Source organism: Galeopterus variegatus, unplaced genomic scaffold, assembly GCF_000696425.1.
Source record: "Galeopterus variegatus unplaced genomic scaffold, G_variegatus-3.0.2 Scaffold2303, whole genome shotgun sequence".
NCBI classification, from domain to species: Eukaryota; Metazoa; Chordata; class Mammalia; order Dermoptera; family Cynocephalidae; genus Galeopterus; species Galeopterus variegatus.
The window spans coordinates 250,770-268,860 of NW_007728414.1; the positions used below are offsets into that span (position 1 = coordinate 250,770).

Here is an 18,091-nt window from a genome sequence, read left to right on the forward strand (position 1 = left end):
GGTATTAGTGTCTATTTCCTTCTTTAGGTCTAATAGAGTCAATTTCTAAGGCTGAGGCGTAAATTAATTATTTTTAGAATGAAAATAAATGGTTTTCTTTTAGATTTTAAGCTGCAGTTATCACAGTAGTTATTGGTATTTTAATTCCCTGCCTTTGGGATATAAGATGGTGAACATACTTGACCTTTGATAGGCTGAGTTTCCATATCTTTGATAATTTTTATTGACATTTTAAATGTTTATTTACTGACTTTTTCCTCCTTAAAATGAAGATTTTTATATGCTCATAGTAAGAAGAAAAAAAGCCTAACAATATAGAAATGTATAAGAAAGATGAAGGAAGAAAACCCAAATTTTGCACTCAGAAAAACCTGGTTAGCATTTTAAATGCTGAAGAGTTGGCCATGTTGGGAAGGGTACTGTGGTTTATTTTAGATTAAGATGATGAGGGATTTGCCACTACTAGAAGAGACCAGGGAAGAAGAGAAATAATCATACTAAGTTATCCTGAAATAAGACATTTAAAATATACATGAAATACTGTTAATTTAGCTTTGAACATTTCTGTTGGATTGTTCTTAGTTTAATTATATAATTTTTAATTCATAAAAATATACCTCTGTTGTTCCTTCTGAAGTTTGTGTGACACAGTTGGAAAATACCTTTGCTTTAATGAAGTGAAACTGAGAACAAAAAACCCTGACTTCTTGGCATTACTATCAAAAGAGAGAAAATAGATTAAAACTCAGAATTACTAGAGCTCTAATAGTTTAGAATCTTTGTTTCCGTTAGAAAAAAATGTTTTTCCATTTACTTTATATGATGATTAACATAAACTTTTTACTTTTATTTTATACAGACAAGGTCTTTACTGGGTGTATTTGAAGAAGATGCTGCAGCTATTTCCAACTATATGAACCAACTGTATCAAGCTATGCATCGGATTTATGATGCACAGGTAAAAAACTAAGGGCTAACTCAGTACTTTTTTTTTATGAACCTTTAAGCCCCACAAGGACAGAAATAGTATCTGTCTTATTTTCTAGTGCCTAGCCCTGTCCTGGGCTCATAGTAATAAATACTTGTATGGATGAATGAACATTAAGTATTTTGTATCACAGAGCTTACATTTCAATTACTAGTGTACAGTTTGTAGCACTGCAAAAGTGACAGAAGATGGAAGCATCTGTCCCTTCTCCCAAAACGCTGTTAGGGCTTTCTAATTGAGATTCACTGATAGTGATCTTTGCCTAAGATTTGGGTGAAGACCCCATATTGTCACCAGTATTTTCCCTAACCACACTTTTAATCTTAAGGAACACTTCTCCTTTTTGAGTAGAAGATTTGAAAGTAGTCTGTCTATCTAGTTAGAAGAAGGTAATAAAAATTAGATGTAGCTCTGGGGTACAGGAGATGAATTTAAGAAGGGTATGAATACATTTTCTTGATGAACAAGCATAAAATTTGAGGCTATGTTTGTGTAACTTAATTATGAGTTTTAACAGTAACCTGGGTTTTTTGAAGTACTTTCTTTGGGATTAATTAAGTATACAAGTTTTATTTTCAAACCTCAATTTCTCTTCCTTCTGGATTCACATTTTCATTATGTACTTAAAAGTTGTTATGATAGTTGTTTATTTTTTCTTGTGAAAGATCTCTCAGTGTTTGATTTCTGGTCACAGTTATACTCAATTAAAGAAAAATATTATTTTTGTCATATTCATCACTGAAAAAACTTTTAAAAAATTTTTCGTATGTCTATGTTATATGACTAGGTCAACCACGTTTTGGTTATATGTTATTAAATGCTTATCATAGTACAGTATCAGCATATAGAGAGAGGGATAATCAGTCATAAATGTAGAATCTCTAAAGATTTTGCTTAGGTTTTGTACAGTTTACTTCTAGCTTTTTAAATACTTAATTTTATGCTTAGTTTTTATTAGCCAAAAAAAAAAATAAAAAAGCCCAACAATCACAACATACCTGGAACATTGCTGAATTCCTTGACATTGTCAAGGTCATGGTTTGAGCTTCTTTTAAAGTACTTTAGTGGTAATTTCTTTTCCAGTTATTTAATGAGGGTTTTAAAAAAATGTTATATGATATTTATGTTAAGTGATAATAAATAAAAGTAGCCTAGGTGTATCTTCAAATAAAACTTTTTTTAATCAGTAATATTATGCTAATTTAAATGCTAATCTTTTTCTGTAGAATGAATTAAGTGCAGCAACACACCTGACTTCAAAACTTTTAAAAGAATATGAAAAACAGGTACTGTATATCAAAGTTTTAAAAGCATAATATAAAATAGGTAGTGATACAATATTTGTATGGATAATAGACTTTTTCATCAAGAATCCTTAAGCTTTCTTGAATTCACAGACTATGCCATTAAAATTCTACTATATGGGCCAGCCCGGTGGCGCACTGCTACAGTGCGCCGCTTGGGAAGCGCGGCAGCGCTCCTGCCGAGGGTTCGGATCCCACATACAGACCGGCAGCTCACTGGCTGAGCGAGGTGTGGGAGCAACACCGAGGGTTGCGATCCCGTTGCCGGTCCCGGTCCGGTACGGGCGCGACACTGAGGGTTGCGATCTGTTGCCGGTCACGAAAAAAGCCAAAAAGGAAAAAAAAAAAAAAAAATTCTACTATAGCACTCAATGTTGAGATAATTTTAATGATTTAATATTAGATACAGAGGTTTTACCTAGTTTATGTCTCTTTCTTTTTACAAATAAAGAAACTGAGGCTTGCTCAGTGTTATGCTGTTGGTTATTGGAACTGGAGCTAAACACCAGATCTTTAACTCCCAGTACAATGTACATTCCAATATACCATGTTAACAGGTTACTTAGCACACATTTTAATTAATGTTTATTAATTATGCAAAGTACACTGTTTTATTAAAATGAAATTTTTAGAGCTTATTCAAAATTTTAGAAGTATTCTGAAGTTACTTAAAAATGAAAATTATTACATTGTCATTCACAAAAGACAGATGGAACTGAATCTTTACCTCAACTCTATTTCTCATTTTTCAGCGTTTTCCACTGGGGGGTGATGATGAAGTTATGAGCTCTACTTTACAACAGTTTTCAAAAGTTATAGATGAAGTAAGTGTTTATTTTGAATAAGTGGTCTTATGATTAAGTTACTCAAGTTGTTTGGCCTTTTTTTTTTTTTTTTTGGCTGCTAACCAGTATGAGGATCCAAACCCTTGACCTTAAGTTGTTTAGCTTTTATCAGAAACTTTTATTATTATGATGATATGAGTAAAGCTCTAGTACAAAGCTTACTAAAGAAGGACTTTATTTCCACATCTTGGTGGCTGTCTCATAAAAGGAATACTTTCTTATTTATTTTTTTAATTCAGCAAAAGCATTTTTTTGGCCAGAATCAAGTCTTAATACATTTAAAAAGACTAAGATCATAGAAAATAAGTTCTCTGACCACAATAACAGAAGGAAATTAGAAACTTTACAGATCTGTGGAAATTAAACAATGCTCTCCTAAATAAACAATGGGTAAAACAAAAACACAAGGATATTAGACAGTACTTTAAGATAAAAAATCAAAGTGCAACATATCCAATATTTATAGGATGCAGGGCTCATTCAGTGCTTAGAGGAAAATTTATACTTGTAACTAAATACATATATTAAAAACAAGAAAAATATCAAATCAGTAATGTAAACTTTTACCTTAAGAAAGTAGAAAAAGGAAGCAAACTAAAGCAAAAGCAAATATAAGTAGGAAATAGCAAAGATCATAACAGAAATATATGAAATAGGGAATTAAAAAACAATAGAGAAAATCAACAAAACCGAAAGTTGATTCTTTAAAAAGATCAACAAAATTTGCAAACCTTTATCTAGACCGAGAAAAAGAGAAGACCAAAATTACTAAAATCAGAAATAAAGCAGGGGCATTATTACATTGTCATTATGGTTTTTTGTAGTTGTAAGATTTAGTTTCTTTCTCTTTCTCATTTGCATTTTTGTTCTACTAGTGGGTTTTATTCTTTCTTGTGTATTCATGGTAGTGATTATGGTTTTTCAGATGCCAGATGCAGGACATCCTTGAGGATTTCTTGTAGGGTTGGTTATGTGGTGGTGAACTCCTGCAGTTTTTGTATGTCTGGAAAATTCACTATTTTCCCCTCATTTCTGAAGGATAGTCTTGCTGGGTATAGTATTCTTGGCTAGCAGTTTTTTTTCCTTTAGTATTTTGAGTATATCATCCCATTTTCTTCTGAACTGTAGAGTTTCTGTTGAGAAGTCTGCTGTTTTTCTGTTAGGGACTCCCTTATAAATTATATGATGCTTTTCTCTTGCTACTTTTAAGATTCTCTCTCCGTCTTTGAGCTTTGCAAGTTTGACTGTAGTGCGTCTTGGAGAGGATATTTTCGGGTTGAATCTATTTGGGGATCTTTGAGCCTCCTAGATCTAAAGGTCCTCTCTCCCTATACTTGGGAAGTTTTCTGTTATTTCATTGAATAGGTTTTTCCATGCCTTTTCCTTTCTCCTCCCATTCTGGAATAGTAATGATTGGAATGTTTGTGTGCTTAAGGTTGTCAGTTAGCCCTTTTAGATTATCTTAATTTTTATTTTTATTTTTTTTATTTATTTTTTTATTTATTTTTATTTTTATTTTTATTTTTTTTTTGTCTTTTTGTCTTTTTTTCCGTGTCCGGCAACGGATCGCAACCCTCAGTGTTGCCCCCGTACCGGACCGGGGACCGGCAACGGGATCACAAGCCTCGGCGTTGCTCCCGCGCCTCGCTCAGCCAGTGAGCGGGAACCGGTCTGCATATGGGATCCGAACCCTCGGACGGGAGCGCCACCGCGCTTCCCAAGCGGCGCACTATCCAGTGCGCCACTGGGCCGGCCCAAGATTATCTTAATTTTTAAAAATTATTTTCTCCTTTTTGCTTTACCCACCTAGGTTGTTTCACAAAGACTGTCTTCAAGATCAGAAATTCTTCTTCTTGTTCCAGCCTGCTGCTTAAGCTCTTGGTTGTGTTTTTTATTTTGTTGAGAGAATCTTTCAGTTCCATGACTTCTGCAACATTCTTTTTTAAAGTAGTAGTCTCTTTGTAAATTTCCTCCTTCATATTCTGTATTTTTTTCTTTTCTTGTTTCATTATGTTGTCTGAGTCTTCCCATATCTCAGTGACTTTCCTTAAGGTTTTTGCTCACAATTCCTTTTCAGTCACTTCAATGGTTTCCTGCTCTATGGGGTCTGGTGTTTGAGAATTTCTGTATTCTTTTGGTGGTGTCATATTTTCTTGGGTTTTTGTATTTCTAATATCTTCACATTGATGTCTGGTCATCTAGTAAAGCAGTTGCTTCTTCTATTACTCTAGAATGGGCTTTGAGGAGAGAGACGTCCTCTTCTTTTTCTGGTCTTAGCTGGTGACTCTCCTTGTGTCAGTGTAGTCAAGTGTCTGGCAGGCCACCGCACAGTGGCTGTGGCATTGAGCTGCTTTTGTAGTAGCTCTGACTGTGGTGAGCCGCCTGGGTGGAAGTGGTGATTTCAGCGTGCTCTCTGCCTGCTTCCAGGCGGAGGGGCTGCCCTCAGCTCCTGCCTAGGACTTCAGGCCTGCTCTCTGCCTGCTTCGGGAGGAGCTCTTTATCTTATTAAAGCGAATTGTTTTCCAGGAATAAATATACAGGTATTCTTTCTCCACTCCTAGTCCATGTAATATTCAGTCTTTTCATTTTGTTATCTGATGTAGGCAGGGAGAGGAATTAAGCTGTGAACTATAGCTAGGCTCTTTGTGGCTTCTCTTTTGCCATCAAGCAACATTTTACAGTTCAGTTCTTATTAATTTTTCCATCTCAAATAGCCCAAATCAACCCTTAGTTTCTCAAACCAGTCATCACAACAAATTATTAAAAAAAAAAAAAGGCCTAGAAGGTAGGAGGAAGAAAGGTCATGAGAGATGTATGAAGAATCCACAACTGTTCTCTACCGTTGCAGTGAAAGCTCTTCTTATCACATAAACCACGAGATAGTTCTATCTTTTCTAGTCCTCTTAACTGGAAAGGTAATTTTTTGAAATATTTTAATGGCTCATTATAGCAAAATGTTATCCCAGGAGATCAATATAAAGAAATAATATTTATAGGAAATGGATTTTTTGTTAATTTTTTAAAAATTGTGGTAAAATACACATAACAAAATTTGCCACTCATGACATTCGGTACATTCACAGTGTTTTGCCACTCATGACATTCAGTACATTCACAGTGTTGTGCAGCCATCACCACTGTCTAGTTCAAGAACATTTTCATCATCCCAAAGGAAACCTTGTGCCCATTAAGCAGTCGCTTTTCCCTTGTTGCTCTCCCCAGTCCCTGGCAACCACTAATCTGCTTTCTGTCTCCATGGATTTACCTATTTTGTTTATCTAATATAAATGGACTCATAATTTGTGGACTTTTATGTCTCTTTTGATTTCACTCAGCATAATGTGTTCAGGGTTCATCCATGTTGTAATATACATCAGTACTTCATTCCTTTTTGGCTGAATAAAAGTTCGTTATATGGATATACCATGTTTTGTTTATCTATTCATCAGTTGATGGACATTTAGGTTGTTTCCACTTCTTGGCTAGTGTGAATAATGCTGCTATGACCATTCGTGTACAAGCTTGTTTTTTTTGTTTTTTTAAACGTCTGTTTTCAGTTTAGTATATAACCAGGAGTGGATTTGCTAGATCATGTGGTAATTTTATGGTTAACTTCTTGAGGAACCACCAAACTGTTTTCTACAGTGCCTGCACCACTTTACATTTCCACTAGCAGTGTAGTAGGGTTCCAGTGTTTGCATATCCTAGCCAACAATTGTTATTTTCATTTTTCTTTTTTATTATGCCATCTAAGTGGGTGTGATGTGGTATCTCATTGTGATTTTGATTTGCATTTTCCTGATGGCTAATGATATTGAGCATCTTTTCATGTGTTTATTGGCCATTTGTTTATCTTTGAAGATGTATCTATTCAAATGCTTTGCCCATTTTTTAATTGGGTTATTTGTCTTTTTGTTATTGAGTTGTAAGAGTTCTTAATTCTAGGTACAAGTTCCTTATCAGATATGTGATTGGCAAATATTTTCTCCCATTCTGTGGATTGTCTTCACTTTCTTGATAGTCCTTTGATGCATAAAATCTTAATTTTGATGTAGTCCAATTTGTATTTTCTTTTGTTCCTTGTGCTTTTGGTTTTATATCTAAGAAACCATTGCCAAATCCAAGGCCATCGTACGTTTTCTTCTGAGAGTTTTAAATGAATTTTTTTACTATAATATTTTGTACTGTGTCACATAATTTTTAGTGTTTTCTTATGTAAAATTTCTTACTAGATTTTGTTTAATTTTTATAACACTGGTGAAATGTCTCTGTATAGTTAGTTATTTGGCCTTTTTTGGTCTTTCTTTTACTAGCTTAGCTCTTGTCATGCGGTACTTTCAACTCAACTTGCTGATGCCATGATGTTCCCCATTACCCAGTTTAAAGAAAGAGATCTGAAAGGTATTGAAGTCAAGCTTATGTTTACTTTCATCGGCTGTCAGAAGATCAATGCATGTAAAATGTATATTACTCTTTACCTAAATTATTTCTGACCAAAGTCTGTGCCACATTCACTTTAATCAGTCACTGAACACTTATAGGCGCTTCTGCTAACTGTCGAACTAGATACTGAGAAATACTTGTATGAATAAGATATTCCTTTCCTTGAGAAGTCCTAGAGAAGAAGGAGATGGGTAAACACATAATCATGACATTATCTCTCTTATAATTAGGGAATGAGCGAGGTGCTCATAGGAGGGGGTCAGAAAGGCTTCACCAAGGATGTGACATGAGCATTGAACAATGAAGAGGAATTTGCTTGGAGAAGAGAATATTGTTCTGTTACAGGGACTAGAATGCACAAAAGTATGGGTTGTAGAAATACATAGTTTGCTTTGAGAATACCAAGAGATTCAGTGTGGCTACAGTGTTGGGTGTGTTAGGGTGAGGCAGAAGAGGAATTTAGAAATAGATTAGATGGGACTAAATCATGCTAAAGAGTTTGGACTTGAGTTTATGAGCAAAGGAGAAGTCAATGGAGGTCTTTAAGGAATAGAGAGAGACGATCCCTTTGTTTTAGTAGGATGGAATAGAGTGAGTTTGCTGTCTAGGAGATTGGACTAGGAAATTGTGGGAGTCTAGTGAGGTATGATCAAGGCTTGAATTAGGATAGTGGCACAGGGCTTAGAGGTGTGTGTAGAGCTGGAGTGGTGGGATATAGTGGTGCTAGCACATCTCACAACCCACAACTTAGTACTATGTGGGTTTGTTTATTTGTTTTACCCATTTAGGATTACTAGGTGATATGAATTTTATATAATCGGCTCTGCCTTCTCATAATTTACAGACTTATTTCCAAAATATATAGATAGAATAAAAACATTGAACTAATGTATCAGTGAATGGTAAAGTATTTTAATTATACATCGAATAAAGACAAATGTATTTTAGAGACGGAGTTAATAATTGTGGTGGTGATCTTAAAGAATGGTCATTTCCAAGGTCAAGAAACAAGATCTCTTTTCTCACAATGTAAAGGGACTGAATGGCATGATCTTATTAATTTTTTGTTTCTCATTCAGCATTTGTATCAGCCTTTGTATCAGTCATGTTTCAAAAGATGAATTAATAACTTAGATTCTCTGGCACTAAATCAGAATATTTGCATATCTTAGCATTTACACTGGGTTTTAAAGTTTGTTTTTGTGTCATGTTACTAATTTGTGACAAGTAGATTTTTCTGGAGGTGTAACTGTTGCTAGTGATAGCAAATGCTCTATACTACTTGAAACAGTAACTTTTTCACCTTGAATGTTGAAGTATGGAATATCATTTGGAGTTTTAATTATAACTTAAGTGGCAGTTACTGTTTTCTAAACAAACTTTAAGATACTTCATAAATATGCTAAACTGAAATTATTCTTGAACTTTTTCAGAAATATTAACATTAAAGGAAGTGTTTCAGATTGCCAGTAATGGTAAGCCCTGAATACTTTACACATTTATTTCTTGTACTGTTGCATTTATCAGTGCACATTCATGGCTAAATTCTTTTTTATAATTGAAAAAAAATCTAATTAAAAGTTTAAATGAGTATTATTTAAATCAGTGTTATTACTTAAATTGCATTGTTTACACTAAAAGAAAACTTTTAAAGGAAATTAAATCAGAGTTATAGTTTTTATCTTCATAATGCCTAAGGAGGTGGTGTAATATTTTACCTTTTTAATTTTTCTATATATTCCCATATTTTTTAAATGAACATTTGCTATTTTTGTACTAAAAATACTTTTAAAAACTTTCAGTGGATTACAGTTTTCTTGGAATTAAGTGGTTTTGTTTTTGTTTTTGTTTTTGAACCAATTTGATAAGTAGACATATAATTTAGGGGAAATTTGGCTGTGGGGAAAATTTGAGTGCAGTTATCATGTGGTAGGGAGTTCTTATCTTGCTTTAATACACTTGCAAAAGGATGCACATGCAAAGACCATTTAAAAGCATTTCTAAGTTTTGTGAAATACTGTTGTATTGTTGTTAACACTGATTTCTGTTTTCCAGATCATGATGCTGCAATTAACAGATATAGCCGATTGTCAAAAAAAAGAGAAAACGACAAGGTGTGATAACATATTTACTCTTTCAGTATCATAATTAACAACTATTTCATTAGGTGGTCTAGTTTTTCCTGTTCAAAAATAGAGCCAGTAGTTACTTTGTATGTTTTGCTGAATTGTTTTTATTCATTCATTCCTTCTAGCTGTTCAAAATCTTTCTGATAATTGTTGATCTCTTATTTTTCTTCCAAAATTTGATAAATTATAAGTAAACATAATTATTCTAAAAATGTAATTGATGCCCAGTATATAACACTGCCTTTTTTTGCTTTCTGCTTTAATAACATTTCATTTGTTCTGTTTTTATTTGACCATATACGTATTCAGAAATGTCTTCTGAGATGCAGTAGTCAAAAGTTGAGTTGTCATACATAATTCAGTGAAATTGTTATGAGGCCCACCTCATTTACAGGGAATGTGTATCTTTTGGTATTTCTTCAAGGAGTGAAAGCTAGAAATACTACACTATATTTGAGGAGAAATGCATTCAAGTAAAGATCAAAGAACAGAATATTAACAAGTTCACCTGGGTGCTCCTTCAGATCATCTGTCTCCAGTGCCTAATCCAAGGCTTGATGTGTAGGCCTTACTAGATGCTTGTGAGTGAGGTGATCTCTGTGCCTGGGAGTTGGTGTCTGCAGTCTTGGCTGCAGCTGATGGTCGAGACAGAGTGACTGCGTGTGGGAATCCACAATTGGGTAGATTTTTGCACTTACTGTGCAATAGGTACTGTGACAAGAAATGGAATGTTTCTCACACAAAGTTCAGTACAAAGATCTGATTTCCATTTCTAATTTTAGTTCAAAACAAGCTATTTGGTGCAAATATTGATAAAATATATACATTTTGAGTTCTACATTAGTTATTTTGCCTTAGAGAAGTAGTTAAAAGCTCTAGATATAAAATTTGGTATATTTTACATTGCCTCTGGCTGTTTCAAGTATTTTTAAAAAGCATTCTTTTCACCAATTTTATTTTATTTTTATTTTTTTATTATTATTATTTTTTTTTTCCTTTTTTTTGTCTTTTTTCATGTCCGGCAACGGATCGCAACCCTCAGTGTCGCGCCCGTACTGGACCGGGACCGGCAACGGGATCGCAACCCTCGGTGTCGCGTCCGCACCTCGCTCAGCCAGTGAGCAGGAACCGGTCTGTATGTGGGATCCGAACCCTCGGTGGGAGCGCCACCGCGCTCCCAAGCGGCGCACTGTAGCAGTGCGCCACCGGGCCGGCCCTCACCAATTTTATTTTAAAAATGTATTTAGCACCTACTATATGTCAAACAGTATGTCGGGTACCTTTCGGGAACAGTGTGAGCAAGCTCCACTCCTACCCTTACTAGTAGATCCACATTTATTGAAGGTTTCCTGTGTGAAGGTATGTAGCTGGACTAGGTGCTCTAGTAGAAGGGTGAAGAGAAGACATGGATTAACACTGAGTTAAGTGCAGTAGAAGAGGTCTTAAAATGCTGAGAGAGCATAGAGAGGGTAGCAGTTAACTTTCATTGGTGAATTGGGAAAAATTATACTTTTAGGAGGTGATATTTGCATTGAAGATAAGTGGAAGTCACCAGTTTGGGACTGGAGAGAGGATGTTCCTGAAAGATAAGCAGCCTTTGCAGAAGCACATGGTGGAGTCAGGGGAGTGTAAGGTTAGGAGCACTGGCTTTAGAGTCAGACTGTTTGGGGATAAATCTGTTATTTGCCTGATGTCACTGACTAAACAGTTAATTTCAAGCATTTATTTCCCTATCAAAAAAAACTCAGTAGTTGTGAGGATGAAATAAGTAACACATGCAGAGTACCTGGCTTATAGCAAGTTTTCAATAAATTCTAGCAATAATTTTGATGATGGAAGATAATCATTTCACTGTGTCTGGAGCATAGGATGTATTTGGGAGATATGGCAGAACTGACAAGTAGTTTGGGGCCACATTACTATATTAGTGACATTGAAATTTGTGTTAGGTGGGCAGCCACCAAAGGATTCTGTGTAGGTAACACCATGCAATTGTGTTATAGAACAAAAATAGTCATGAAAATGTGAAGGAGACAAGACTAGAGGGAATCTAATGAGTAGGTATTAGAGTAGTTTACAAAGACATAATGAAGATCTCAGCTAAGGTTGTTATTGAATTGAAGAGGAAGGAATATTTTTAGTAGATATTTCATGAGTCGAATTGACAAGATTTATGGTAGGAGGAGGAGTAAAAGATAAGTCCTAGAGTTTTTGGATGACTGGATGGATCCTGGAGTAATTAAGAGAGCTAAGAAACAAAGTAGAAAGGCAGGTTTTGTAGGGAAGATATTTCTTCAAATTTGTATCCTTCAGTGCGTGCGCATACACACATGTACACACATAAAAAACCCACCTGGAGATGTGTTTCCTCTGGCTCTTGGGAGAGTGAGGGGTAGGAGATAAAAATTTGTGAGTCATTAAGTCGTTGGTATAATGGAATATTCTTGGTACTTGATGAGGTATTCTAAGGAGATCAAGAAGAGAGGAGAGCCTAATGCATATTACGTAATGCGTACTCAATAAATATTTGTTGTCTGGATAAAAGAACTCGAGGGGAGCACATGTATTTTAAGTAGGTGTGAAGGAAGACAAGCAAGTACAAAAGTGGTAGGGAGAGATCAAAGAGGGTGGAGTGTTATACTGTGAACTCATTGAGGTCAAAGACTAATAGCTAAGCTGATAAACAAATGTCCATCTTTCCTCCATGTGGCAGGCTTTCTCTGCTATGCTTAGTTATTTATCATTCTTAGTTATGTACAGAATTCTGCTTTTAAAATGCATTTTGTAAATGATACAGTTGGTGGTTAAACAGGAAAATGAGCTTAGCCGATATGTTGAAGGATTTCTAATAGATCAGAAACAATAAAGTTATGCTTAATTGCTTGTGATACACCATTTTCCTTTGGTAGGCTTTTTCCCACAGCCAGTACTGAAGATAATTCAAAATTAAGTAAATAGTAGTGTTTTTAATCTTTTCATTCAAAGGTGAAATATGAAGTAACAGAAGATGTGTACACTTCCAGAAAGAAACAACACCAGACCATGATGCATTATTTTTGTGCATTAAATACTCTTCAGTACAAGAAAAAGATAGCATTGTTAGAACCTCTACTTGGGTACATGCAAGCTCAGGTAAATACTGTACTATGTTTTGGGTTTTAACTATCCTAAATGCTTTATATGAAGCTTGATATTTACATTAAATGTAAAACGTTATAAACTATTACCAACATCCTCGTTTGTGTCTGTGTTTTAAAAAATAATTCTTTGGAGTACTATTTTAAGGAAGTTAGGGAGAATGGTTTTCCTTGCCAATGAAGATTTCAAATATTTTAAGGTAAATGAAACCACTTACCTTGTATTTGGACCTTGTCCACCACATTGGAGACAGGAATCAGAAACCTAAATGAATTCCAGAGTTACACCTATTGTTGGAGCTCCCATTCCCTCATGCTTCATAATAGATCTGAAAGAGAATGAACAAGTTTGAGTTTGTCCCATGTTCCTTGCACACTTCTGGAGTTAAAAATAATAGATGAGTTCCATAGTGCTTAAAGAGGTGTGCATCAGGAAGCAGGCCAGGAAATTAAGTTTTGGTTAATATAAGAAAATGTCAGTCCCTTACAAAACCAAGAGTTTAAAGGAGTTTGAATATTCCTGTAGGTAAAAGAGTACTTATTATTCATTCCAGGTATAAAACTTACTCATCTTTGTAGTAAACATGAAATAGTTTCATATAATTTATTTGAAATGCTTTAAAACTTATTTTCTAATTTTAAAAAATTGTTTACCATAACATGTGGTACTTATTTAATTCAAATAATATAAAAGGATATACAATAGACTTTAAGTCTAGCTTCCTCAGTGCCATGCTCAGTAAAAGTCACAAACTACAACATGTTTTTACACAAATGGGAATAATCCTTTTTTTTACTTAACAATGTATCTTAGAGTTTGTTTATGATTTACTTTAAGTACATTTGTGTGTATGTTTGTGTTTGTGTTGTTCAACCCCCCCAGATAAGTTTCTTTAAGATGGGTTCTGAAAATCTCAGTGAACAACTGGAAGAATTTTTAGCTAATATTGGGACAAGTGTGCAGAAGTAAGTTGTTTTTTTTTTTTTTTTTCTTAAAATTGAAAATGAAATTATGTGAATGATAAGTTAACAGCTAAATGCCATAATTTAAGAATATTTACTATTTAATTTCCTGGGGTAGTATTTTCCCTGCCATAAGAGTATTTCTCACAAGGCTTGTGGATGCTTCTTGATTTTTCACCATCTTTTCCAAAGTATGTAAACTCTGAATTTCATAACAGGGTCAAAACTGGTGGTAATTTTATTGATTCTAAACTAGATTTTATGTCTGAATACAACAGACCTATAGCAGTAATTAACCTAAGTGAAATTATCTTTAAACTCTAAATTCTGGGGATTGAATGGGAGATTACTAAACAAATCTTGCTTTCCAAGCCATGAAAGTTTAAAGAGAGACAGAAGGTTCTAATCAGGTTCAAGAGTCTGAGCAGTAATGTGGTCAGTCTGAGGCACAGAGAGAGAGAAAAATGGTTTTTTTAAAGGCACAGTACAGAACAGTTTGAAAATTCCTCCAAAGTCAGGCATTCAGTTTGGCTTCATTAGTTTTTGAAATTAGTGTTGTTTCCAAAATATCTAAGTTTATCAAATAAAATGTAAAGTTGTTTCAAAATGTACTCGTATTACTTTAACTACCCATGCCACTGCGTCTTTCTTTCTTTCTTTATTCAAAATAAATATACAAGTAAATGTGATGGGTAAGGAGTTCTTTGTTGATTATGGTTGGTAGTAAATAATCTGTTCTGTGTTAGTGTTCGCAGGGAAATGGACAGTGATGTAGAGACCATGCAACAGACAATAGAGGATTTGGAAGTAGCAAGTGACCCCTTATATGTGCCTGACCCAGACCTCACCAAATTTCCTGTTAATCGAAACTTAACCCGAAAGGCTGGATACCTTAATGCTAGAAAGTAAGAAAACTATTGTTTTTAATGTGTTGTATATCAGGTAAGGTAATACCAAATGAGTATAATAAGTAACTGATATTGTCTGCCAAATTGTTTTGGTTTTAGTACAGGTTGAACCTTTTTAGTGGTTTAGTATTTATGTGAATTTTTGACAGATGAGGTACATGAATACTTTTCAAAAGTAAAATTCTGAAAGAAGTAAAGCCAATTTTAGTTTAAATAAATCTATCAAATGTGTGAATGCTATTAAATATCATTTACCATACTTTAAATTATATGTAATTACAGCATCAAGTCAAGTTTTAGTTTTCACCTGAAGAAAACCAGGTTAACTCTAGGAATAAACTAAATTCTTTTGTTTTTAATTTATTACCTTCAAAATTGAACTGTAACCTACATTTCATGGAGCATCATTATAACAGATGCAATTTAATAATTTCCAGCTTTGTTTTGGAAACTGTTCCAACAAGTGAGTCAATGTACATGAATTTATTTTAGAGACTGAAAAATTGATATTTATATTTACTTGGCCCCTTGCCTTTTTGCAAGCTGGTTTTTCATAACGTGCTTTATTTTGTGGCTAGCTGATGATAAGGAGATTTCAGGTGTGTCGTTCTCAAAGAATGAATGTGCTTTCTTCATTTAGTAAAACAGGCTTGGTGTCATCTACTTGGGACAGACAGTTTTACTTCACGCAGGGTGGAAATTTAATGAGTCAAGCCCGTGGGGATGTAGCAGGAGGCCTGGCCATGGACATAGACAACTGTTCAGTGATGGCTGTGGACTGTGAAGACAGGCGATACTGTTTTCAGATCACTTCTTTTGATGGAAAAAAGTTAGTATTTTTCTCTACTCTTAATAAAATTCATAATATTTTAAACTACTGAAATGTAGGATATTTCCTTTTTGTTCAAAAATTTTATAGACATTCTAGGCTTATTACGTATTAAGATAATTTACTTTTTAATCTTGTAGAAATGTGTTGAATTTTCCTTTCTGACTTGGTTAAATGATTTCTTACTATTTTGAGTTTGTCCAAGCAATGTCATATGGTAAAGACCTATTATTTCATGTTAAGAGACTGGTCACCAAAAATCCTGCATAGTATGGGGAAGGCAGCACAAGTTAATGGAAAGAGTTCCAACCCTGGGGTTGGAAAGTTCAAATTCTGTACTATTCAGCCATAAAAAAGAATGAAATCCAGTCATTCAAGGCAACATAGATGAACCTGAAAGATACTGTTAAGTGCAATAAGTCAGGCACATAAAGACAAATATTGCCCGTTCTCAGTCATATGTGGGATCCCAAAAGGTTGAGTTCATAGAAGAAGAGCGTAAACTTGTGGTTGTTAGAGGCTGGGAGGGGGAGGAGGAATAGGGAAAGGTTGTTTAATGAATACAGACTTTTATAGCTAGATAGGAAGAATAAATTCTAGGGTTCTATAGCACTGTTAGGTGACTATAGTTAATGATAATTTATTGTAAATTTAAAAATAGCTAGAAGGGAGGATTTTGAATGTTCCCAACACAAAGTAATGATAAATTTTTGAGATGATGGATATGCTAATTACTCTGATTTGATCATTACATGTATGGAAATACCACTCTGTACTCCGTAAATATGTACAATTAATATATGTCCATTAAAAAAGAAAGTTCAGGGCCCTATGGCTCACTCGGGAGAGTGCAACTCTGGGAGCGCAGCTGCGCTCCCGCCACGGGCTCGGATCCTGTATAGGGATGGCCGGTGCTGGCGACACCAAGCCAGGGGTTACGATCCCCTTACCGGTCACAAAAAAAAAAAAAAAAAAAGTTCAAATTTGGATCCGTTACTTACTGTGTGATCTTAGACAAGTTACTTAACCACTTTGAGCTTCATTTTTATACATATAAAATATGGGTGGAGGAGTTGAAATCCCTACTTTGTAAATTGCTGTGAGGAATAGAAATTTATCTATTTATTTATTTATTGACCAGTAAGGGGATCGCAACCCTCGGCACGGTGTGGTCCACACCACGCTCAGCCAGTGAGCGCACCAGCCATCCCTATATAGGATCTGAACCTGCAGCCTCAGTGCTACCAGTGCCGCACGCTCCTGAGTGAGCTACAGAGCCGGCCCACGAATAGAAATTTAACATATGTAATGTGCTTATCATATAGTAGGTGCTAACAATAGTGTTATTTTTAAATGTCAATCAAATATTTCTGAGCAGATTATTTCGTTCATTAGTGTTAATAATGCCATTAAAAAAAAATTTCAATTACTTTTGCATTAAATGAGAACCTATAGAGTAGCACTTAGAACAAATTTTTGAAAAGCATAGAAAAATATAAAAAGGAAAATGTAAAGAGGAGTATGAAAAATAAACCTGTAATCTCATTAACCAGAAACAATAATTAACTTTTTGGTCTGTTGCCTTCAGTTTTTATCCTAGCTACATTTTTAAATAGTGGAAGAAATATTGTATATATAATTTGGAGATCTGCATTGACTTATTAAAAACATTTCATAATGGCTGCATGATAATCTATTTAAGGATAGACATTATAATTTAAACATTTTGCTAATGATAAATATCTAGGTTATCTGTGGGGTTTTTTTTTCTCTCAATTAAAATATTGTTTTTGACCTTTGTACTTTCTGAATGTTCAGGAGTGGCTTCCGGCTTCTCTGAAAGTCATTTTTTCCCCTATACATATTCACTTTAAGATATTATGAAAATATATTCTACCTTTATCCCTTTTTAAAAAAGATATTATGGTTCACTGTCTCTTATCATAATGGTTATTTAATTTCATACTTCTACAAACGTATAATGAATGCCAATATTGTGTGTCAGTTATCACACTAGATCTTGGGAGTCCCGGTGTTCATTTATCAAAATTACCAAATTGTTAATATGTACTACATATGCTTAAATTTTTATTTTCAGTTTTTTGCTAATACTTAACATGATTTCCCATTTCCCATTTCTGATATGATGCAAAATTAGTAAAAATTATTTTTTCTCCAACTTTTAAAAAATGGAACATCTATAGAAAAGCTAATTTTCACTGTTTGATTAATATATTGAATTTTTTATTTAACTGTATTAATGGAGAAATAATAATGAAGTAAAGTTAGTATTTTCTATTAGGATCATTGATTTATATTTGAAATATATATGATAAGTTTTAGAAAGTTGAGATTCATTGGCTTAGTTGAAGAGTATACCTTTGTCATGGTCTGTCTCCTGAGGATCAGCTCTTGTTTCCTTTTTGGTACATCTTGGCACAGATAGAGTCAGAGTTGTTAAAGTCTGAGTCCTGATGCCTCTGTTGGTCTCCTTTTCCTATGATATTGTTGGTTGTGGTTTTTGGGTTCTTTTAATACTGATTGG

At 34.4% G+C, this 18,091-nt stretch overlaps 1 protein-coding gene across 2 annotated transcripts in view; it reads left to right on the top strand.

Annotated features, from left to right (window-relative positions):
• The window catches only part of APPL1 (adaptor protein, phosphotyrosine interaction, PH domain and leucine zipper containing 1), a 46,348-nt gene that overhangs the window by 8,147 nt on the left and 20,110 nt on the right, over nucleotides 1-18,091 (top strand). For both annotated transcript variants that reach the window (XR_551107.1, XM_008581233.1), the window contains exons 2-11: nucleotides 860-958; nucleotides 2,215-2,274; nucleotides 3,045-3,116; nucleotides 7,451-7,538; nucleotides 9,014-9,055; nucleotides 9,636-9,694; nucleotides 12,695-12,841; nucleotides 13,730-13,812; nucleotides 14,556-14,714; nucleotides 15,358-15,546. Coding sequence is in view for 1 of the 2 variants with exons in the window: in XM_008581233.1 (XP_008579455.1) it covers nucleotides 860-958; nucleotides 2,215-2,274; nucleotides 3,045-3,116; nucleotides 7,451-7,538; nucleotides 9,014-9,055; nucleotides 9,636-9,694; nucleotides 12,695-12,841; nucleotides 13,730-13,812; nucleotides 14,556-14,714; nucleotides 15,358-15,546 (998 nt within the window). In the remaining variant the exon portion in view is untranslated. The remainder of the gene's footprint in view (nucleotides 1-859; nucleotides 959-2,214; nucleotides 2,275-3,044; nucleotides 3,117-7,450; nucleotides 7,539-9,013; nucleotides 9,056-9,635; nucleotides 9,695-12,694; nucleotides 12,842-13,729; nucleotides 13,813-14,555; nucleotides 14,715-15,357; nucleotides 15,547-18,091) is intronic.